This window comes from Amblyraja radiata, chromosome 6 (genome assembly GCF_010909765.2).
Source record: "Amblyraja radiata isolate CabotCenter1 chromosome 6, sAmbRad1.1.pri, whole genome shotgun sequence".
Taxonomy (NCBI): Eukaryota; Metazoa; Chordata; class Chondrichthyes; order Rajiformes; family Rajidae; genus Amblyraja; species Amblyraja radiata.
The window spans coordinates 3955612-3980473 of record NC_045961.1 but is presented as its reverse complement, the minus strand read 5'-3'; the positions used below and the strand labels follow the sequence as shown (position 1 = coordinate 3980473).

At 46.4% G+C, this 24862-nt stretch overlaps 1 protein-coding gene across 6 annotated transcripts in view; it reads left to right on the top strand.

Moving 5' to 3' along the window:
- The window catches only part of emsy (EMSY transcriptional repressor, BRCA2 interacting), a 106738-nt gene that overhangs the window by 45415 nt on the left and 36461 nt on the right, over positions 1-24862 (top strand). For 5 of the 6 annotated variants that reach the window (XM_033022140.1, XM_033022141.1, XM_033022138.1 and 2 more), the window contains 6 exons: positions 2664-2807; positions 3435-3611; positions 5892-6037; positions 14788-14961; positions 17191-17404; positions 20084-20134. In XM_033022140.1, coding sequence (XP_032878031.1) covers positions 2664-2807; positions 3435-3611; positions 5892-6037; positions 14788-14961; positions 17191-17404; positions 20084-20134 — 906 coding nt within the window. The remainder of the gene's footprint in view (positions 1-2663; positions 2808-3434; positions 3612-5891; positions 6038-14787; positions 14962-17190; positions 17405-20083; positions 20135-24862) is intronic. The other variant, XM_033022139.1, reaches the window with a different exon arrangement.

Sequence of the window (24862 nt, the reverse complement as noted above, 5' to 3'; positions counted from 1 at the left end):
TGTCAATAAATCCTGGACCATGGTAACATATATGCTTAACCATGCACACTACAGATTGATGCAAGCATGGTCTCTGTGAAAGACCGAAAATTATCATGACATGGCCTTAGCATGGGTCGTTATTGCTATTGGTACAGAAACACTCTGGCTTCCCACATAATTTATCCATAACAAAATATACAGGTTGCTAGGAAATTTCTAAAGGCATTTTATGATAATAGCTGTTAAAACCGACTATACCCATCTGACAGGTTAAACATTACACTAACTGACAAGAGATGGCCAAAGTACATAACTGCAGCAAATATTATTTTGGTAATATGTTTAAAGGTGTCAAAACAAATAACATTGGGAATTAAAACACATTTGATTGCATTCCGTTATCAAACATAATCAATGTTTGCTCTGAAGACCATGAAGCACAATAGGGTCAGGGGGGGGGGGGGGGGGGGTGGGTGAGTCAATGCGGGGTGGATAGATGGCGGGGGGGGGGGGGGGGGGGGGGGGGGGAGGGGGTTGAGAAGGCAATCGGATGGGGGGGTTCAGTACAGGATGGATGGGGGGGTTCAGTACAGGATAAATGGGGGGTCAGTACAGGATGAATGGGGGTAGACAAAAATGCTGGAGAAACAGCGGGTGAGGCAGCATCTATGGAGCGAAGGAAATAGGCAACTTTTGGGGTCGAGACCCTTCCTCAGACTGTTCCCCCCATTCTTCTTGAATGGGGGGATCAGTACAGGATGAATGGGGGGGGGGATCAGTACAGGATGAATGGGTCAGGACAGTGGGGGTCAGAACAGTGTGGATCAGAGGGTCTGTGCAGGATGAATTGGGGATCACTACAGGATGAGGGGATCAATATAGGATGAATGGGGGATCAGTACGGGAAGAATGAGGGGATCAGTATAGGATGCATGAGGGGATCAGTATAGGATGCATGAGGGGATCAGTACAGGATGCATGAGGGGATCAGTACAGGATGCATGAGGGGATCAGTACAGGATGCATGAGGGGATCAGTACAAGATGAATGGGGAGATCAGTACAGGATGGATGGAGAGATCAGTACAGGATGGATGGGGGGTTGGTGCAGGGTAAATGGAGGGTGGGTCAGTACGGGATGAATGGGCGGATCAGTGCAGTATGAAGGGGGAGAAGTGCAGGATGGATCGGAAGGGGGGTCAGTACAGGATGAATTGGGGGACCAGTGTAGGATGGATGGGGGGGTGGCAGGAGAATCAATGCGAGGTGGGTAGGGTGATGAATAGATTGGGGGGGGAGGGGAGCACAGGGGATGTCAGTGGAGACTGAATAGAGGAGGGAATGGGGATCAGTGCGGGATGGAGAGGAGGGGTCCCAGGAGGGGTGGAGGGGGGCGTACGAGAGAGAGAGAGAGAGAGGGAGGGGGGGGGGGAAGGGGCAGAGGAGGTGGGGAGGAAGGAAGTCAGCGCTCCTCGGACAACATCGCTCGCAGCCTTGGCCGTGTCTGTCTAACGCCAAAGTGCCGCCGCCTCCTCCTCGCCACCGCCTCCCTCCTCCGCCAGCCGACAGGAAGGTGCGGGGCAGAGCGGTGCAGCTCAAGGATCCTATAGCTATAGGATCTTTGGTGGAGTAGCTTCAGACGGCGGAAGGAGGCCTCCCTCTCCCTCCCTCCCTCCTCCCGGCCTAAACGTGCGAGAGGGGTTGTTTTAAAAGCGCCGTTAACGGATTTGCAGGCAGCGGCCGTTATCAGGGCGATAGCGGCTGCTGCTTGCAAATCCACCAATGGCGCTTTCAAAACAACCCCTCTCGCACGCCGAGGCCGGGAGAAGGGAGGGAGGGAGGGAGAGCGAGAGAGAGAGGGAGGGAGAGGGAGGCCTCCTTCCGCCGGGCGGGGTGCGGGAGGATGAGGCGGCGGAGCCACTGTCGCGGCCGCTGTTCGGGGCCCATCATTCGCTCCGACTCTTTGTCACCCCGCACCTAGTATCTTTGCCCCGTACAGCCGCCGCCAACACGAAACGTCACGTTCCTATTCTCCAGAGATGCTGCCTGACCCGCGGAGTTACTCCAGCTTTTTGTGTCTATAAACCAGTATTTGATTGCCACACCAGGCAAAATGACTCGGTGTTTAGATTGCCCGGCGGCACTTTGGGTGGTCAATGGCACCCGGGCAACCGCTAATTTCGAGCCCTGCTGATCTGTTTGGATACAATAGACAATAGATTTGTACATACCAAAGTTATACACAATACCTCCGTCTATGTGACAATTATAAACCTTCATATAGAATTTTTTTTAAAGCAGTTTATCTTATAATTTTGTCACATCCCATTATATTTCCCATTTGTTAATCATCGACTACAATATATTTGGAAGATGGTGATCCTATTTCTTCCGGCTGGATAATCTTTGACAGGTGAAGTTGATTCTTGCAACAAGCAAGAATTTCATTGTCCTATCTGGGACACATGACAGTAAACTCTCTTGACTTGACTTCATACTGTCCTCTGGTAGTGCAATTCTTTTCAAGACAAATCACTTCCAAGCTCTCTCCATAATTTATTGCCGTGCAATCCAGGCTATTCATTGCTGTTAAATCTCTACTGAGCAGGAGAGAGTGTTGTATTAAGTCTCTGCTCCCATGACAGACTGCCTGAATTATAAGCTTGCGTTTTTTTTTGCCAGGTGTGAAGATAATAACGCAGCAGATGCAGCCGAGTAAAATTCTGCCAAAACCAGTCACAATGTCTAGTGCGAGCACTTCCCCCATCATGGTGGTTAGCAGCAACGGTGCCATCATGACGACCAAACTGGTTACTACTCCAACAGGTAAGTGTTAATTAAGATCGACACAAAGTGCTGGAGTATCTCAGCGAGTCGGGCAGCATCTCTGGAGAATGCGAGATGTGACGTAGCGGGTTGGGGCCCTTCTTCAGGCTGATTGTGAGGGAGGGGGTGGGAAAGGAAACTGGAAGAGCGGAGGGGCAGAGGGCATGACAGAGTTGGTAATAAAGTGAACCTAGGTGAGGTGGTTTTTGGATAGGTAAATTGTTGGACGACGGCCAGAGATGAAAAGACCAGTGTGAGCCCAAAAGGATTGCGAAACTCGAGGATAGAAAAGTTACGAAATCTGAAGCTCGTGCAAGTGATATAGGTGGGGGGGGGGGGGACTGGTGCAATGCCAGCCTGAGTTCAGGGGAGGGGATTCGACTTGGGGGGCAGTGAGGAAAAAGGGGGGGTCTTGGGGGAGAAAAGGGAAGGCGGTGATTTGTGTCAGAGAATTCAATGTTCATGCCATTGGGTTGTAAGCTGCCCATGAAGGTATGAGATGCTGTTCCTTCAGTTTGCTTGAGGCCCAGGACAGAATGGCCTGTGCGGGAATAAATTTGTATGTGAAATTTTATTGGAGCCTGTGAGATATTGTATTAAATGTATGCGCCTCCTGTTCTGTAACAGGTACCCAAACTACCTATACACGTCCTACATTGAATCCCACCATCAGTGCCCGTATGGCAGCTTCTCCAGGATCTGCCACTTACATGAAAACAACAAGTGGGAGTATCATCACTGTGGTACCTAAATCACTCGCCACGTCACTTGGTGGAAAGATTATCAGCAGCAGCATTGTGTCTGGTTAGTTTTTCTTTTGGTTTAAAATACAATGGGGGAAACGGGAAACTTTTGCCAAGCGAGTCCATGTCGACCGACCATTGAGTCATAGTTACAGGGTGTCACTGTGGAGCAGCGGTAGAGTTACTGCCTTTACAGCACCAGAGACCCGGGTTCGATCCTGACTGTGGGTACTGTCTGTGTGTATGGAGTTTGTACGTTTTCCACGTGACCAGGGGTGGAAAACCCGGGGGGCCAGAGGGGACACGTCCCCTCCATGTTTTGAGAGGTGGGGAACATCCCCCCCCAAGTTTTTGTGATCCGGATTTTTAAATCTGGTGAAATCTCCGCTTTCTGTGAGACAGTGGGGGAGAGAGACGTCAATCAGCAGGCAATGGTGGTGGGACATGATTCAGTGCGATGATTGGAGGAGGCCGGAGTGGGGGGGTTGGGACTGTGGATAGAGCGCGGTGATTGGAGGAGGGAGATGTCAGTCAGCAGGCTATGGGGGGGCGGGACATGATCCAGTGCGATGATTGGAGGAGGGAGGAGTGGGGGGGGGGGGGGGGGGGGGACTGTGGATAGAGCGTGGTGATTGGAGGAGGGAGACGTGGCACAGACCTGCGCCTCATCCACAGCCAGGATTGCTCCCGGCCGGCTCTTCGGCGCTGCCCTGTCCCCTCCCGAGTACCCCCCCCCCCCCCCCCCCCCCCCCCCCCCCCAGAGAGGTCGGCAGCAAAGATCCTCTGCTATAGGATCTTTGGTCGGCAGTCATACGGGCCAGCGCAGAGAAACAGCGCTAAACCCAGCTAACTCTGCCTGTCCCGCCAGGTGAGCTTACAACCCTTCCTGGACTTGCAGGAAATTCCCGTCAGTCCAGACAGGGCTGTAGTTAACCCGGTGAGACAGGCACAGTTGAGCTGCATTTATCGCTGGATTGAGCCTCCGAAGCCTCGCGCGCGTGCGCGAGTGTGTGAGTGTGCGCATGCGTGGAGGTCGCCAAAATATTGTGTCCCCCGTCCCCTCCATGTTTTGATAGCGAGTTCCGCTCTTGCACGTGACTGCGTGGGTTTTCTCCCAGGTGCTCCAGTTTTCTCCTATATTCCAAAGATGTACAAGTTTGTAGGTTAATTGGCTTTGGTTAAAAAAATGTAAATTTGGCCCTAGTGTGTAGGATAGTGTTAGTGTACGGGGATCGCTAGTCAGCACGGACTTGGTGGGCCGATGGGTCAACTTCTGCGCTGTATCTCTAAACTAAACTAAACAAGGGGCAATTGTACAGTGGTAAATTAACCTACAAACACACACATCTTCTAGGATGTGAGAGGAAACCGGAGCACCCGGAGGAAACATTCCCGATGTTGGGGAAGTCCAGAACAAGGGGTCACAGTTTAAGGATAAAGGGGAAATCTTTTAGGACTGAGATGAGAAAAACATTTTTTACACAGAGAGTGGTGAATCTCTGGAATTCTCTGCCACAGAATGTAGTTGAGGCCAGTTCATGGGCTATATTTAAGAGGGAGTTAGATGTGGCCCTTGTGGCTAAAGGGATCAGGGGGTATGGAGAGAAAGCAGGTACAGGATACTGAGTTGGATAATCAGCCATGATCATATTGAAGGGCCGAATGGCCTACTCCTGCACCTATTTTCTATGTTTCTATGAAACCCATACGGTTACAGGGAGAATGTCAAACTCCACACTGACAGCACCTGAGGTCAGGATTGAACCCAGATCTCTGGCACTATAAAGGCAGCAGCTCTATCAGCTGCGCCACTGGGCTGCCCTATTGCTCACCGGTGCAGCTGTTAACCATGCTCAAAAGACTGGTGCAGCACTTGGCTAGAGTTTGGAATTGGCGGTGACATTTGGCTAGAGTTTGGAATTCAGAAGTGAATTGTAATAATCTTGTCGCATTGCACTTTATAAAATCTGCACATTTTTTGCAGCCACATTATATTCTGAATTCTGTTTATTTTCTCTTTACACTACCTGATCCACCGTGTGTATGGTTCACAAGAAAAAAATGAAACTCTTAACTTTTTAATTCAAATTTGCCTTCTCCTTGGGCCTTAAAGTGCGGGAGTATTCTATTAATTGGGTCATTTGCCTTCTCCTTGGGTCTTAAAGTGCAGGAGTGTTCTATTCATGTGTCTTTGTAGTTGCTAATAATTTTATTTAGTTTCTTAATTTCCTGTCTTCCTTTGGAGAAGGTTTGGCCTATGATAAGAGTTGTTCAACTGAATTTATGCTTAAAGAAACCTAAATATATTCAGTGACGTTCCTTATTAATGCATTGCCATTAGGGACAACAACAAAAATAACAACTATACCAATGACCTCTATGATGTCGAAGCCAAATGTTATTGTTGTGCAGAAGACTGCAGGGAAAGGAACGACCATCCAGGGTATTCCAGGAAAAAATGTAGTCACGACGTTGTTAAATGCAGGGGTGAGTATATAGTTAACTTTCAGACATTCAGTAGAAACAAGTCTGAAGAAGGGTCCCGACCCAAAACGTCACCTATCCATGTTCTCCAGAGATGCTGCCTGACCTGCTGAGTTAATCCAGCACATTTCAAACGTGCTGCCTCTCCACCGTAATTTTACTGTTAAGGTCACAAAAAACTTAAGCTTCCACAAAATTAGGAGCTAGAAACAGTGGACAGCAAGGATGTTCATTTTGTGAAGGAAGTTACTATAATTAAAATATACAGCGTGGAAATACAGTGCCCCCCATAATGTTTGGGATAAAGACACATTTATTTATTTGCCTCTGTACTCTACAATTTGAGATTTGTAATAGAAAAAAATCACATGTGGTTAAAGTGCACATTGTCAGATTTTAATAAAAGCCATTTTATACATGTTGAAATTACAGCAGTGTTTATACATAATCCCCCCATTTCAGGGGACCATAATGTTTGGGACACAGCAGTGTCATGTAAATGAAAGTAGTCGTGTTTAGTATTTTGTTGCATATCCTTTGCATGGAATGACTGCTTGAAGTCTGCGATTCATGGTCATCACCACTTGCTGGGTTTCTCTGTTGATGCTCTGCCAGGCCTGTACTGCAGCCATCTTTAGCTTTTGCTTGTTTTGGGGGCTAGTCCCCTTCAGTTTTCTCTTCAGCATATAAAAGACATGCTCAATTGGGTTCAGATCGGGTGATTGACTTGGCCACTCACGATTTGACCATTTTTTAGCTTTGTTGCAACTGCTTTGTTGCTTTAACAGTGTGTTTGGAATCATTGTCTTGCTGTAGAATGAACCGCCGGCCAATAAGTTTTGAGGCATTTGTTTGAACTTGAGCAGATAGGATGTGTCTATACACTTCAGAATTCATTATGCTACTACTAGGTATGTTACAAAACTTACCTTCAGCGGCGCTGCAGTTCTGTCACTGGCCGTGTGCGCGACTTTGGCGCCTTTGGGGGCGGGTGGCGGGGTTAAAAGGCGGTTTTCTACCGCCTTTCCTGGATCATATTTTCTCGGGGAGGTAGGTAACGCTGAAGCTTTGTGCCGACGGCCTTTCTGTGAAATTTTTGTTTTTAATTGCTGGACCATTTCAGCGCTGGAGTAAACTAAAAAGCCGCTTCTAATGCCGTGAACGCCGACAACGGGGACGGATTTCAGGTACGGGACAGCTAAAGGAAAGCCGTTTATCTATCTTATCTATATTACTAAAACTCTGTTCTTGACCGCTTTTGGCGATCTGTGCTGCGATTTCCGAGAGAACGCCGCCACCTACGGCCGTCATTTTTGGCCACCTCGCTCAGAGCCCCCCTCCGCCGCATGTGTGCCGAGGATTTTTCCAGTCGATGAAAAATGACAGAGATATTAATGATTTTACAAAATTCCCCATTCTCTGCTGCCCCCGCTGGCGGCAGGGGGAATGGACTATAAAACCAGGAAGTGGTGTGCCTCAATTAGTCTGCAAGCTGGAGGAAGGCAGAGGTTCACGTTTCTCTGAGCTGTGAAAAACACTGAACACATGTGCACACAACTGTGAGTAAGTACCCTTAATGTGGTTTGAAAATGAAAATATGGTTAAAGTAAAAAAGCACTGCCTGCAAATGGTTGTTTGGGGGATTTGGGTTGAAATAAAAAGGCTCTCTCTCTCCCCCCCCCCCCCCCCCCTCTCCTTTCCCCACCCCTCCTCTCTCCCCTCCCCTCTCCTTTCCTCCCCTCCCCTCTCATCCCTGCTCTCCTCTTCTCCGCTCTCTCCCCCCTCCCCTCTCCTCTCCCCTCCCCTCTCCCCCCACTGTCCTCTCCCCCCTCCCCTCTCCTCTCCCCCCTCTCCCTTCTCCTCTCCCCCCTCTCCTCTTCCCCCCCTCCTCTTCCCCCCCCCTCTCCTCTCCCCCCTCCCTCTCCCCCTCCCTCTCCCCCCCCCTCTCCTCTCCCCCCTCTCCTCTTCCCCCCTCTCCTCTTCCCCCCCTCTCCTCTTCCCCCCCCTCTCTCCTCTTCCCCCCCTCTCCTCTTCCCCCCCTCTCCTCTCCCCCTCTCCCCTTCTCCTCTCCCCCCTCTCCTCTTCCCCCCCTCTCCTCTCCCCCCTCTCCTCTTCCCCCCCCTCTCCTCTTCCCCCCCTCTCCTCTCCCCCCCCTCTCCACCCCCCCTCTCTCTTCCCCCCCTCTCCTCTCCCCCCTCTCCTCTCCCCCCTCTCCTCTTCCCCCCCTCTCTCCTCTTCCCCCCCCTCTCCTCTTCCCCCCCTCTCCTCTCCCCCCCCATCTCCTCTCCCCCCCCCCTCCTCCCCCCCCTCTCCTCTTCCCCTCTCCTCTTCCCCCTCTCCTCTTCCCCCCTCCTCTTCCCCCTCCTCCTCTTCCCCCCTCTCCTCTTCCCCCCCTCTCCTCTTCCCCCCCTCGCCTCTTCCCCCCGTCTCCTCCTCCCCCCCTCTCCATCCTCCCCCCCTCTCCTCTTCCCCCTCTCCTCTTCCCCCCCCTCTCCTCTTCCCCCCCTCTCCTCTTCCCCCCCTCTCCTCTCCCCCCCTCTCCTCTTCCCCCCCTCTCCTCTGTCCCCACCCTCTACCTCTTGCCCCCCCTCTCCTCCTCCCCCCTCTCCTCTTCCCCCTCTCCTCTTCCCCCCCCTCTCCTCTTCCCCCCTACTCCTCTTCCCCCCTCTCCTCTGCCCCCGCCTCCTCTCCCCCCTCTCCGCTTCCCCCCCTCGTCCTCTTCCCCCCCTCTCCTCTTCCCCCCCCTCTCCTCTTCCCCCTCGCCTCTCCCCCCCCTCTCCTCTTCCCCCCTCTCCTCTTCCCCCCCCATCTCCTCTCCCCCCTCCTCATCTTCCCCCCCTCTCGTCCCCCCTCTCTCTCCCCCCCTCTCCTCTCCACTCCCCCCTCTCCACTCCCCCCCTCTCTCTCTCCACTCTTTTTCTCCCCCTCCTCCCGTCCATCCCCTTCCCCACCGTCCCTCCCCTAAACCCCCCTCCCCTCCACACACCCCTACCCCCTTCCCTCCACCCTCCCCCTCCCTGCTCGCCACCTCTCCCCCTCCCCTCACCTCACCCCTCTCAGCACACCCCCTCACTCCCCCCCCTCCTCTCTCCCCTCCTCTCTCCCCCCTCTCTCCCCCCCCTCTCCTCTCCCCCACCCTCTCCTCTCCCCCCCTCTCCCTTTCTCCCCTCTCTTTTTCTCCCACTCCTCCCCTCCATCCCCTCCCCCACCGTCCCTCCCCTAAACCCCCCTCCCCTCCACACACCCCTACCCCCTGCCCTCCACCTTCCCTGCTCCCCACCTCTCCCCCTCCCCTCACCTCTCCCCCTCCCCTCTCCCCCCACTCCCCTCACCTCTCCCCCTCACTCTCACCCTCTCTCTCTCCTCCCCTCCACCCCCACCTTTCCCCTCTCACCCACCCTCCCTCTTCTCCTCCTCGCCACCCCCCTCACCCTCTTGCTCCTCTCTCTGTGTCTCTGCCCCTTCCCTCTCTGCCCTCACTCTGTACCCCCCCCCCCCCTCTCTCTAGATGTGACTGCAAGTTGGGGACTATGCGTCAGTAGATAGGGTGGTTATGGGGTAAAAGGAGCAAATTAATAATATTAATATAATATCAAGGGGGGTAATTAGCATGAGTGCGGGGGGGGGGGGGGGATAGTTAGTATGTGACGCTGCATGCCACCTCTTCCCCCCCCCCCCCACAACCGCACGTTGGGGGAACAGACCCAACGGGTCTGCACTTGGTCTAGTTTTACATATAAACGTGCTTCTTAGGATGACCTTAATCCACATTTTACGTTGCGAAACGGTGATTTGGGCCCCATACGAACCGGCAGTATTTTTCCTGCCGATATGGGGTTCAAATTCACCGCAAACTGCAACGTTCCAATCGATCGCGTTCCACAAAATCCCACTCACCAGATGATTAAAATGGCCATTAATTTACAGGAATTAAACACTAAATTCCTTCCATTTGGCCTATAAATTCATGACAATGAGATTTATAAATCATGTTATAACCATATAACAATTACAGCACGGAAACAGGCCATCTCGACCCTTCTAGTCCGTGCCGAACACGTATTCTCCCCTAGTCCCATCTACCTGCACTCAGGCCATAACCCTCCATTCCTTTCCCGTCCATATAACTATCCAATTTATTTTTAAATGATAAAATCGAACCTGCCTCCACCACCTCCACTGGAAGCTCATTCCACACAGCTACCACTCTCTGGAGTAAAGAAGTTCCCCCTCATGTTACCCCTAAACTTCTGTCCCTTAATTCTCAAGTCATGTCTTCTTGTTTGAATCTTCCCTACTCTCAGTGGGAAAAGCTTATCCACATCAACTCTGTCTATCCCTCTCATCATTTTAAAGACCTCTATCAAGTCCCCCCTTAACCTTCTGTACTCCAAAGAATAAAGACCTAACTTGTTCAACCTTTCTCTGTAACTTAGTTGCTGAAACCCAGGCAACATTCTAGTAAATCTCCTCTGTACTCTCTCTATTTTGTTGACATCCTTCCTATAATTAGGCGACCAAAATTGTACACCATACTCCAGAATTGGCCTCACCAATGCCTTGTACAATTTTAACATTACATCACAACTTCTATACTCAATGCTCTGATTTATGAAGGCCAGCACACCAAAAGCTTTCTTTACCACCCTATCTACATGAGATTCCACCTTCAGGGAACTGTGCACAGTTATTCCTAGATCCCTCTGTTCAACTGCATTCCTCAATTCACTACCATTTACCATGTACGTCCTATTTTTATTTGTCCTGCCAAGATGTAGCACCTCACACTTATCAGCATTAAACTCCATCTGCCATCTTTCAGCCCACTCTTCCAACTGGTCTAAATCTCTCTGTAGACTTTGAAAATCTACTTCATTATCCACAACACCACCCATCTTAGTATCATCTGCATACTTACTAATCCAATTTACCACACCATCATCCAGATCATTGATGTACATGACAAACAACAGTGGACCCAACACAGATCCCTGTGGCACCCCACTAGTCACTGGCCTCCAACATGACAAACAGCCATCTACCATTACTCTCTGGCATCTCCCATTTAGCCACTGTTGAATCCATCTTGCTACTCCACCATTAATACTCAACAATTGAACCTTCTTAACCAACCTTCCATGAGGAACCTTGTCAAAGGCCTTACTGAAGTCCATATATACAACATCCACAGCTTTACCCTCATCAATTTCCCGAGTAACCTCTTCAAAAAATTCAAGAAGATTAGTCAAACATGACCTTCCAGGCACAAATCCATGTTGACTGTTCCTAATCAGACCCTGTTTATCCAGATGCTTATATATATATTATCTCTAAGTATCCTTTCCATTAATTTGCCCACCACTGACGTCAAACTAACAGGTCTATAATTGCTAGGTTTACTCTTAGAACCCTTTTTAAACAATGGAACAACATGCGCAGTACGCCAATCCTCCGGCACTATTCCCGTTTCTAATGACATTTGAAATATTTCTGTCATAGCCCCTGCTATTTCTACACTAACTTCCCTCAATGTCCTAGGGAATATCCTGTCCGGACCTGGAGACCTATCCACTTTTATATTTTTCAAAAGTCTCAGTACTTCCTCTTCTTTGAATCTTATAGTTTCCATAGCTACTCTACTTGTTTCACTTACCTCACATAATTCAATATCCTTCTCCTTGGTGAATACCGAAGAAAAGAAATTGTTCAATATCTCCCCATCTCTTTTGGCTCTGCAGATAGCTGTCCACTCTGACTCTCTAATGGACCAATTTTATCCCTTGTTATCCTTTTGCTATTAATATAGCTGTAGAAACCCTTTGGATTATATTGTGAATTCTTGTGTGAATGTAATTTGGACACTTAGGCTATTTAAACATGTTATAATGGATAGATCTTTAGATCTAGTAATTGAATTTTGTAATTAGCTACAATTGGGTAACTAACTAATTATATGCTTTAATTTCAGGTCATCCAAGTAAGATTGTTTCATATTTGTTTCAGAATGCTTCAATCCATAGTAACTGAAAATTTCTTTCAGTTCTCTTAATTTTTAAGAAAGTTATGGGCTTTTGACTGTCCTCGATCACAGCTTTTGTGTTAAGTCAATGGAAAAGCAATAGGGAATAAGATGCTAATTTCCGAGTATGAAAATGGCCATAACTTTCTTTAATACTGAAGATATGAAAGTGAATTAGGTGTCAAATTAAACTTCTTTTTATGCTTTATCTGATGGGATAAATTGCAGACTTAATTTTTTTAATCTCAAAATGTTGTAACATTGCTACTACTACCATCAGCAGTTGTATCATCAATAAAGATAAGTGAGCCAGTACCTTCAGCAGCCATACATGCCCAGGGCATAACACCCCCACCACCGTGTTTCACAGATGATGTGGTATGCTTTAGATCATGAGCAGTTCCTTCTCTCCTCCATACTTTGCTCTTGCCATCACTAAATAAGTTAATCTTTGTCTCAACTGTCCACAAGACCTTTTTCCAGAACTGTGGTTGCTCTTTTAAACACTTTTAAACTGTAACCTGGCCATCGTATTGTTACGGCTAACCAGTGCTTTGCATCTTGTAGTGTAGCCTCTGTATTTCTGTTCATGAAGTCTTCTGCGGGCAGTGGTCATTGACAAATCCACACCTGACTCCAGAAGAGTGTTTCTGATCTGTCGGACAGGTGTTTGGGATTTGTCTTTATTATAGAGAGAATTCTTCTGTCATCAGCTGTGGAGGTCTTCCTTGGCCTGCCAGTCCCTTTGCGATTAGTAAGCTCACCAGTGCTCTCGTTCTTCTTAATGATGTTCCAAACAGTTGATTTTAGTAAGCCTAAGGTTTGGCTTATGTCTCGAACAGTTTTATTCTTGTTTCTCAGTCTCATAATGGCTTCTTTGACTTTCAATGGCACAACTTTGGTCCTCATGTTGATAAATTGCAATGAAAGATTCCAAAGGTGATGGAAAGACTGGAGGAAAGATTAGGTGCTGAGAGCTCTCTTATACCTGCATTAAGGACACATTTAAACACACCTGAGCAATTACAAACTCCTGTGAAGCCATGTGTCCCATATGGGGGGGGGGGGGGAGAAGTATTTATAAACACAGCTGTAATTTCTACATGGTGAAACTAAAATGTATAAAAATGGCCTTTAATAAAATCTGACTGTGCACTTTAACCACATGTGATTTTTTTTCTATTACAAATCTCAAATTGTGGAGTACAGAAGCTAATAAATAAATGATGGGTCTTTGTCCCAAACATTATTGATGTAGGTCTTTCAGTTCACTAAGTCCACGTCGACCACAATCACCTATATACTAGTTCTATCCTACGCACTTGGGACAATTTACAAAAGCCAATTAACCCGCAAACCCGCATGTCTTTGTAATGTGAAAGGAAACCGAAACACCCGGAGAAATTCCTTGCGGTCACAGGGAGAACATGCAAACTCCGTGCAGACACCACCGATAGTCAGGATCAAACTAGGGTCTCTGGCACTGTAAGGCCACAACCCAACCGCTGTGCCACAGTGCCAGCCCACAGATTGGTGAATCTCCAATGCACAAATGCAATATCACTGATTTCCCATTCTCGTGTAATGAGAGCAGTGTTTTGCTTTAATTAAAAGAAAATAAAGGGAAGAATGACTTAATCGTCCCAGCCATTGCTACTTATCTTCTGTGATGGATATCAAAAGAATGGTTTGATTTAGTAGACATAAGTAACTGCAGATGCTGGTTTACAAAAAATGACGGTGATGGGGTAGCACAGCGGATCGGGCTGCATCGTGGGATGGGCGGTGTTTTGGTTCTGGACTCTTCAGAGTGATGGGTGGGGTGTGGCAAAGGAAGTTGGAGACGAGGTGGGGGCAAAACAAAGTCTGGCAAGTGATAGGTGGATACAGGTGAGGAGGCTCTTTGATTAGCAGATGGTTGGACAAAAGCCGGATGTGAAAAGATGAAAAATGTGAGATAGGAGATAAGAATAGAAGAGACATGCAGTGTGGAGCTAGAGGGAGGAATTTAAATGGAAGTTGGGGGTGGAGGAAAGAGGAAAGGGAGGAATGGAGGTGGGGCAGGGAGTGAGAAATCCAGGTAAGGCACGGGGAAGAGTGGGAGAAGAAATGGAGGTGGAAGAAGGGGATGGGGGAGGGGGGGGGGGGTTGTAGGTTAGCTTTTCACTGTACCTCGGTACACGGGACAATAAACTAAACTGAACATAGTCACCTTAAATTGGAGAGTTCAGTGTTCATACCATTGGGTTGTGAGCTACCCAAGCAGTATATGAGCTGCTGTTCCTCCAATTGTCATCATGTATAGTCTTTCCGCTGACTGGTTAGCACGCAACAAAGGCTTTTCACTCCACCTCAAGTACACATGACAATAAACTAACTAACCAATTGGAAGGTAGACAAAATGCTGGAGAAACTCAGCGGGTGAGGCAGCATCTATGGAGCGAAGGAATAGGTGACGTTTGGGTTGAGACCCTGCTTCAGACTGAAGAAGGGTCTCGACCCGAAACGTCACCTATTCCTTCGATTTGTCTACCTTCGATTTTTCCAGCATCTGCAGCCCTTTTGTAAACAACTAACCAATTGGCCTCACTGGCGATGGAGGAGGCCCATTAGTAGATGGTTTGAATCAAAAAAGCCAAGGGCATATCAGTCGAGAGAGAAAATCATGTGATGTTCATGGTAGGTTAGAATCTGTACTTTAAATCTTCCTTTATGATGCTTTGTTTTCATTCAGGGTGAGAAGACCATCCAGGCAGTACCTGCAGGGGCAAAGCCAGCAATTATCACGGCAACCAGACCGATCACTAAAATGATTGTGGCCCAGCCAAAAGGATTGGGTTCGACATTACAACCCACCACAAAAATCATCCCCACTAAGATTCTCTACGGACAGCAAGGGAAAACGCAGGTGAGTGGCTTCCTAGGCGGCAGAAATAAAACACAGGAAATACTGGCTGATGAAGAGTGTGATCTCAGATATTTAATGTTCATAAGTTCATAAGTTATAGGAGCAGAATTAGACCATTTGGTCCGTCGGGTCTACTCCAACATTCAATCATGGCTGATCTATCTTTCCCACTCAACCCCATTCTTCTGCCCCCGCCCACCACCACCATCATATCCCCCGACACTTTTACTAATCAAGAATGATTTGTTTTAGATTTTGGATCAACGTTTTTCTCATGCACTTTTTCTTTGGAGAATATTTCTTCTGCTTCGTTGGATCAGATTGTTTTTAGTCATTTAAAGTAAATTGAATTTGAATGTTTGTTCGTGCATGGGGAAGGGAACTAAAGATAGACACAAAATGCTGGAGTAACTCAGCGGGACAGGCAGCTGGGGAGTGAAGGAATGGGTGACGTATTGGGTCGAGACCCTTCAGACTCTGGGAAGGGAACTAGTTGGGAAAAGGGGAAGTACAATGGGATCTAAGGGTCCTTGTTCATCAGTCAATGAAAGTAAGCATGCAGGTACAGCAGGCAGTGAAGAAAGTGAATGGCATGTTGGCCTTCATAACAAGAGGAGTTGAGTATAGGAACAAAGAGGTCCTTCTGCAGTTGCACAGAGCCCGAGTAAGACCACACCTGGAGTATTGTGTGCAGTTTTGGTCCCCTAATTTGAGGAAGGACATTATTGCTATTGAGGGAGTGCAGCGTAGGTTTACAAGGTTAATTCCCGGGAACAGCGCCTCATATTTTGCTTGGGCAGTTTACAACCCAGTGGTATGAACATTGATATCTAATTTCAAGTAATCCTGGCATTCCTCGCTCTCTCCCGCTCTCCCTCATCCTAGCCATCACACTGTTCGCATCCTTACACTCCTGTTGTTAGCGCAATGGGACATTATGGACTCCATGCTTCCAGAGGTCATCTGTTGCCGTCCCTGTTTTGTTCTGGCTTTATCTTGCCTCGAGTCTCTCGTTCCCACCCCCCTCCTTCGGACCATCTGAAGGGTCTCAACCTGAAACATCGCCTATTTCTTTGCTCTAGAGATGCTGCCTGACCTGCTGAGTTACTTCAGCATTTTGTGTCTATCTGTGCTCTACATTCTCAGGCTACCAGGTATCAGTGAGTTTAAGCACAACTTGGATTACTTGCTTTATAATCATGGATTTTTTTTTTTGTAAATGCTTTGAAATTTGGACAGGAAATACAGAAGTTTTTTTTGTTTAGAGTCATTCAGCATGGAAACTGGCCGTGCGGACTACCTTGGTCAGGACGACCAAGATGGCCCATCTGCACCAGCGCCAACTGCCTGCGTTTGACTCGTATCCCTCTAAACCAGTTTAGAGATACAGCATGGAAACAGGCCCTTTGGCCCACTGAATCCACGTGGACCATCGATCACCTGTTAACACTAGTTCTACATGAGGCCAATTTCTGATCCACTCCCTACACACTGGGGACATTTTAGAGAGGACTATAACACACCTGCACTTCTTTGGGATTTGGAAGGAAACCAGAGCAGTGAAGGCCATCATTGGGTATTTTTAAGGTGGAAATTGCCAGATTCTTGATTAGTAAGGGTGTCGGGGGTAATGGGAAAAGACAGGAGAATGGGGTTGAGGGGGAAAGATAGATAATAGACAATAGGTACAGGTGTAGGCCATTCGGCCCTTCAAGCCAGCACTGTCATTCAATGTGATCATGGCTGATCATCCACAATCAGTATCCCGTTCCTGCCTTCTCTCCATATCCTCTGACTCTGCTATCTTTAAGACCCCTATCTAGCTCTCTCTTGAAAGTATCCAGAGAACTGGCCTCCACCGCCCTCTGAGGCAGAGAATTCCACAGACTCACCACTCTCTGAGAGAAAAAGTGTTTCATCGTCTCCGTTCTAAATGGCTTACCCCTTATTCTTAAACTGTGGCCCCTGGTTCTGGACTCCACCAACAGGATTGAATGGCAGTGGTGACTTGATGGGTCGAATGGCCTAATTCTGCTCCTATGACTGGTGAACTTATGAACACCTGGAGGAACCCCACCTTTTGCTGCTGGATTTAATGGTTAAAAATTGTGCTATCACCATGCTTACTGAATGTAGGGACTAAGTTTCCAAAGGTCTCCTTTGGGACTAAACATAGGGACTAGAGGTGTCTGAAGGTTATTCAGTAATAACAGTTGCTTCTCTGTGCAGGTTCTAATTAAGCCCAAGCCTGTGGCCTTCCAGGCTACAATGGTGAGTGAGCAGACCCGCCAACTGGTGAGTGAGACTCTCCAGCAGGTATCAAGAGCGACCGAGGGGAGCAGCATGGCCGGTCAAGAAAGCAGCCTGAAGGAAGAAGCCCAAGCTTTCGCTGAGAGTGGCAGCGGGAGTCTGGTCTCCAGTGACTCTGTACAAAGCTCACACGGTACAAAGGCCACTGCATATTTTTATTTTAAAATATTTGAGAAAATGGTAAATATATCAGTTTGTGCACGTATTTAACAGAAAATGGAAGGTCAGAGTGCAGAAGAAGCAAGGCTGAAGTGTGAATAACATATTTAATAGCTGCCTATCTTCTCGGTTCTTCTACACCTCCTGCCAGCCCCCCCCCCCCCCCCCACAAATCAGTATGAAGAAGGGACCTGACCCAAAATGTCACCCATCCATGTTCTCTAGAGCTGCTGCCTGACCTGTTTAGAAATTGCAGCATTTTGTGTCCTCCTAGCTTCTAGTAGCTAAATGGGATGATTTAAAAATATATCCAGCCATGCTACAGGATGGGCAGGTAAAATGTTTCCCATCGACCTATAATTACAATTGTATTTTATTACATTATAATGCTATCTTGTTTAGTGGAATAAGCTGGACATAAAGCAATAGCGGACTGCCTTTACGTGGAATAGGAAAGTTGAAGGGCGGGGGGGGAGGATGTCCGTGACATCTACTGAAACAGCACGGTGGCACAGTACTAAAGTTGCAACCTTGCAGCACCAGAGACCCGGGTTTGATCCTGACTACGGGTGGTATCTGTACGGGCTTTGTAGCCTCTCCCTGTGACCACGTGGACTTTCTCTGGGTCTTCTGGTTTCCTCCCACATTCCAAAGATGTGTAGGTTTCTAGGCTAATTGGCTTCTGTAAATTGTCCCTAGTATATAGGATTGAACTGGTATACGGGTGATCGTTGGTCAGCAAGGACGTGATGGGCCAAAGAGGCTGTATTCTAAATTAAAGTAAGCTTTTTTTTTAAATCATATGTTTTACAATGGTTAAATTTGCTTTGATTCCCTTTGCTCTTCAACAGTTCGTGTAAAACGCAAAGTGCTGGAGAAACTCGACAGGTCAGGCAGAATCTGTAGAGGGAATGAACAGGCAATGTTTCGGGTCGGGACCTTACCTCAAACTAATTGTAGTGGGGGGGGGGGTGGAGTGGAGGGAAAGCTAGAAGAGAGAGATGGGGGTGGAACAAAGGCAGGCAGGTGAAGGGGTTTGATGGGCGGATGGGTAGAGTCAGTGACTAAGGCTTGTTCTCATTATTAGATCCTTTTTGCACAGTGCACACTTTGACTTGGAATAAGGTATTCTCTCTTTCTCACTTTGATCTCTTATTCTTTAATTGAGAAATAATGTACCACTATTTGAAACTCACTTAGACCTAAATTAGCAGAATTCCTTTAAATAGATAATGGACATCTAATTTGGTTGGGTCAGAATGCATGACAGATTGTGAATAACCTAACTTCAAAAATAATCAATTTGTAAGTTATTAAAATTATGAGAGGGATAGACAGAGTTGACGTGGATAAGCTTTTTCCATTGAGAGTAGGGAAGATTCAAACAAGAGGACATGATTTGAGAATTAAGGGACAGAAGTTTAGGGGTAACATGAGGGGAAACTTCTTTACTCAGAGAGTGGTAGCTGTGTGGAATGAGCTTCCAGTGGAAGTGGTGGAGGCAGGTTCGATTTTATCATTTAAAAATAAATTGGATAGGTATATGGGCGGGAAAGGAATGGAGGGTTATGGTCTGAGTGCAGGTGAGAGTAAGTGTTCAGCAGGGACTAGTAGGGCCGAGATGGCCTGTTTCCGTGCTGTAATTGTTATTTGTTATATGTTATATAAGTTATATTAGAAAATTGTTTAAATATTTTTAATTTTGCACACAATTTATATAAAATGCCAACTTTTAATTTTGTGCTACTTTGAGCATTGTTTGATGAATCTGTCAACTGCAGTCATGTCATTGATTACTAATGTTTATATATTGATATATTTTTGCATTTAGTTTCATTGTTTTGAAAAGATTCTTTTTATAATTGGTGGGCATTTTTAGGGAGTGTAGGGCTGATTTTTGTTCCAGTTGAGAAACATATTGAAGCCGTAAATGGAAATAGACAATAGACAATAGGTGCAGGAGTAGGCCATTTGGCCCTTCGAGCCAGCACCGCCATTCAATGTGATCGTGGTTGATCATCCCCAATCAGTACCCCATTCCTGCCTTCTCCCCATATCCCCTTTAAGAGCCCTATCTAGCTCTCTCTTGAAAGCATCCAGAGAACCTGCCTCCTGAACCGCCCTCTGAATCTTTCTTCATTTGCTTTGACTTGCCTCTTGGTAATTGGCGGCAGAAGAGAAAAACAAAAGTAGTCAGAATTATAGATAGAGCTCTCGGGGCTAGTGGAATCAAGGGATATGGGGAGAAGGCAGGCACAGGTTATTGATTAGGGACGATCAGCCATGATCACAATTAATGGCGGTGCTGGCACGAAGGGCCGAATGACCTCCTCCAGCACCTATTTTCTATGTTTCTTTGTTTCATTTCAGAATGTTGCACGATGCAGGATCGCATGAAAGCAAATCGTCGGTTTAAACTTTACTTGTATACAAGATCGTTGCGTTAATGTTAATCCAGGTTTACTTTCAGCTCCAGTGGTTGGAGTTTGCTGTTGAATGCAGTAAACAAATGGATTTTAGTGCCCTCTTCGTAGAAAGGGAGATAGACGACCTCAAATGTGGAACTTACTTTGTTGAGGTGGCATATTTAAATACAAAACCTTGTGGTCTGCCTTAACCCCTGCTTGTTGTTTTGTCTTAATTGTCACATTAGGCAAAAGCCGATCGTACATCGAGGTACAGAAAACCCGAAATAATTATTTGAGTAAGTCTGGATATCGTGCTGTCCATTTACATTTTTGTTTTAAAAACTGCCCACCCTTGTAAGTCTACATGGGATGTGATTCACAACATGTAATTTGTGTTTTTCCCCCCTTTTTTTTGGTTTTATTCTTTTGAATATACAATGTTATTGTTCATTTCAGCTCATACAGAATTTTTTTATAATCATAAGACTTTTTTTTGTGTCTCTGTTCCATATTGCCTATTTCAACTAATTTGTTCTCTTTAAATTGACAGTTTTAACATTCCAGTCATGCTGGAGATGATAATTTTTTTGCACATCGCACCTATTGAATCTGTAGAGTTGTTTCAACAGGATGTGTTTTGACGTGAACATGAATCGGCGCATATTTCAGGGTGAACGTAAATGTAGTTAAGCTAAAATGATGCAAGAGGAGTTTTATACAGTGTTCAGACCTTTCACTTTTTCCACATTTTGTTACGTTACAGCCTTATTCAAAAATAGATTATTTTTTAAAATCATCAATCTACACACAATACCCCATAATAAAAAAAGTGAAAACAGGTGTTTTGAAATTTTGTGCAAAGTAATTAAAAATAAATAACTGAAATATCACATTTATATAATTATTCAGACCCTTTACTCAGTACTTTGTTGAGGCATCTTTGACAGCGATTACAGCCTCAAGTCTTTTTGGGTATGATGCTATAAGCTTGGCACACCTGTGTTTGGGTAATTTCTCCTATTCTTCTCTGCAGATCCTCTCATGATCTGTCAGGTTGGATGGGGAGCGTCGATGCACAGCTATTTTCAGGTCACTCCAGAGATGTTCGATCGGGTTCAAGTCCGGGCTTTGGATGGGCCACTCACTCCAGGTCATTCACATACTTGTCATGAAGCCACTCCTGTGTTGTCTTGGCTGTGTGCTTAGGGTCGTTCTCCTGTTGGAAGGTGAACCGCCGCCCCAGTCTGAGGTCCAGAATGCTCTGGAGCAGGTTTTCATCAAGGATTTATTTTTACTTTGCTCTGTTCATCTTTCCCTCGATCCTGACTAGTCTCCAAGTTCCTGCTGCTGAAAGACATCCCCACAGCATGATGCTGCCACCACCATGCTTCATCGTAGATATGGTATTGGCCAGGTGATGAGCGGTGCCTGGTTTCCTCCAGACGTGATGCTTGGCATTCAGGCCAAAGAATTCAATCTTGGTTTCATCAGGCCAGAGAATCTATTTCCTCATGCCTTTTGGCAAACCCCAAGCGGGCCGTCATGTGCCTTTTACTGAGGAGTGGCTTCTGTCTGGCCCCTCTACCATAAAGGCCTGATTGGTGGAGTGCTGCAGATATAGTTGTCCTTCTGGAATGTTCTCCCATCTCCACAGAGGAACTCTGGAGCTCTGTCAGAGTGACCATCGGGTTCTTGGTCAACTACCTGACCAAGGTCCTTCTCCCCCGATTGCTCAGTTTGGCCGGGCAGCCAGCTTTATGAAGGGACCTGGTGGTTCCCTAAGTTCTTCCATTTAAGAATGCCACTGTGCTCTTCAGGACCTGCAATGCTGCAGAAATTATTTTATACCCTTCCCCAGATCTGTGTCTCGACACAATCCTGTCTTGGAGGAATACGGACAATTCCTTCATCTTCATGGCTTGGTTTTTGCTCTGACATGCACTGTCAACTGTGGGACCTTATATAGACATGTGTGTGCCTTTCCAAATCATGTCCAATCAATTTAATTTACCACTGGTGGACTGCAATCAAGTTGCAGAAACAGCTCAAGGATAATCAATAGAAACAGTATACACTTAGGCTCAATTTTGAGTGTCATAGCAAAGGGTCTGAATACTTATGGAAATGTGATATTTCAGTTATTTCTTTTAAATTACTTTACAAAAATTTCTAAACACCTGTTTTCGCTTCTACATTCCGGGGTATTGTGTGTAGATTGGTGATAAAAAAATGAATATAGTCCATTTTAAAATAAGGCTGTAACGTAACAAAATTGGGACAAAGTGAAGGGGTCTGAATACTTTCTGAATGCACTGTACTTAATATGTGGAAAGGAACTGCAGATGCTGGTACAGTGCTCTCCATAATGTTTGGGACAAAGACCCTTTATTTATTTATTTTCCACTGTACGCCACAATTTGAGATTTGCAATAGAAAAAAAATCATATGTGGTTAAAGTGGTTAAACTCGTATGTCAGGCTGTTATTCATTGACTTCAGCTCGGCGTTTAACCCCATCATCCCCTCCAAGCTGGTTACCAAGCTCTCAGATCTGGCTATCTGCGCATCCCTCTGCAATTGGATCCTCGACTTCCTCATCCGCAGACCGCAGTCTGTTCGTATTGGTGGAAATTTGTCATTCTCGATAACAATCATCAAGGGAGCACCTAAAGGCTACGTGCTCAGCCCCCTGCTGTACTCACTCTATACTCATGACTGTGTAGCCGGACATAGTGCGAACTCCATCATCAAGATTGCCGACGAATCACTGATGGTGATGAGTATAGAAGTGAGATCAACCGATTGACCATATGGTGCCAGCACAATAACCTGGCTCTCAACACCAGCAAAACCAAGGAACTGATTGTGGAGTTTGGAAGAGGTAGGATGGGGACCCACAGTCCCGTTTATATCAACGGGTCGATGGTGGAAAGGATCAAGAACTTCAAATTCCTGGGCGTGCATATTTCCGAAGATCTTGGGGTTCAAGAAGGAACTGCAGATGCTGGAAGATCGAAGGTACACAAAATTGCTGGAGAAACTCAGCGGGTGCAGCAGCATCTATGGAGCGAAGGAAATAGGCGACGTTCCGAAGATCTTTCCTGGTTCCAGCACACTGGTGCAATTATAAAGCAAGCACATCAGCGCCTCTACTTCCTGAGAAGATTACAGAAAGTCCATATGTCAAAGAGGACTCTCTCAAACTTCTACAGGTACACAGTAGAGAGCATGCTGACCAGTTGCATCATGGCTTGGTTCAGCAACTTGAGCGTCCAGGAGCAGAAAAGAATGCAGAAAGTTGTGACCACTGCCCAGTCCATCATCGGCTCTGACCTCCCCGCCATCGAAGGGATCTATTGCAGTCGCTGCCTTAAAAAGGCTGCCAACATCATCAAGGACCCACACCATCCTGGCCACACTCTCCTCTCTCTGCTGCCATCAGGTAGAAGGTACAGGAGCCTGAAAGCTGGTACATCCAGGTTCAGGAACAGCTACTTCCCCACAGCCATCAGGCTATTTAACTCGCCATCAAACAAACTCTGAACTATACCAGCCTATTGCACTTTATCTGTTTATTTATGTGTATATATATGGTCTATGCTATATAGACACACTGAACTGTTTTGTATTTATGCTTACAATACTCTTGTGCTGCAGCAAGCAGTAATTTCATTGGCCTATCTGGGACACATGACAATAAACTCTTGACTTGACTTAATTTGAAGATTGTCAAATTTTAATAAAGGCCATTTTTATACATTTTGGTTTCACCATGTAGAAATTACAGCAGTGTTTATACATAGTCCCCCAATTTCAGGGCACCATAATGTTTGGGACACAGCAATGTCATGTAAATGAAAGTAGTCATGTTTAGTATTTTGTTGCATATCCTTTACATGCAATGACTGCTTGAAGTCTGTGATTCATGGACATCACCAGTTGCTGAGTGTCTTCTCGGGTGATGCTCAGGTCAGGCCTGTATTGCAGCCATCTTTAGCTTATGTTGTTTTGGGACAACTTTGGTCCTCATGTTGATAAACAGCAATAAAAGTTTCCAAAGGTGATGGAAAGACTGGAGAAAAGACTAGGTGCTGGGAGCTCTCTTATACCTGCATTAAGGAGGCATTTAAACACACCTGAGCAATTACAAACACCTGTGAAGCCATGTGTCCCAAACATTATGGTGTCCTGAAATGGGGAGGGGGGACTATATATAAACACAGCTGTAATTTCTTCATGGTGAAACCAAAATGTCTAAAAATGGCCTTTAATAAAATCTGACAATGTACACGTGATTTATTTTTTTCTATTACAAATCTCAAATTATGGAGTATAGAGGCAAATAAATAAATGACGGGTCTTTGTCCCAAACATTATGGAGGGCACTGTATAAACAGAAAAAAGGCACACAGTGCTGGAGTAACTCAGTGGGTTAGGCTGCATCATAGAAACATAACTCCAGCATCCTAACTTCAAACCTAACTTCAGGCATCTACCTCACCCGCTGAATTGCTCCAGCATTTGGTATATTCAGTGTACTGGGATCTCATCTGACTTGGGCAAACAATTGTAATCAGATTCTATGTTTGTGATGTTTGCAAATTTTGATCTGCTGGCATTTACACAACATGTATTAATAGCATACTACATAAATAGGGCGGCGCGATGGCACAGCGATAGAGCTACTGCCTTACAGCGCCAGAGACCCGGGTTCAATCCTGATAACGGGTGCTTGTCTACAGAGTTTGTACGTTCTCCCCGTGACCTGGTTGTTCCGGTTTCCTCCCACACTCCAAAGACATGCAGGTTTATAGGTTAATTGGCTTGGTCTAAATGCAAAAAAAAATGTCTCTAGTGTGTGTGTGTGTAGGGTAGTGTTAATGTGCGGGAATTACTGGTCAGTGCTTTCAGACATGAATATTCAGACCCAATATTCAGGTTTGATATTTCTAGGAGTCTTAATCCTTAATAATTGGGGTGCTTTTTAAATGCTTAAATCTGTAGAAAACATTATCTTTTCTCATA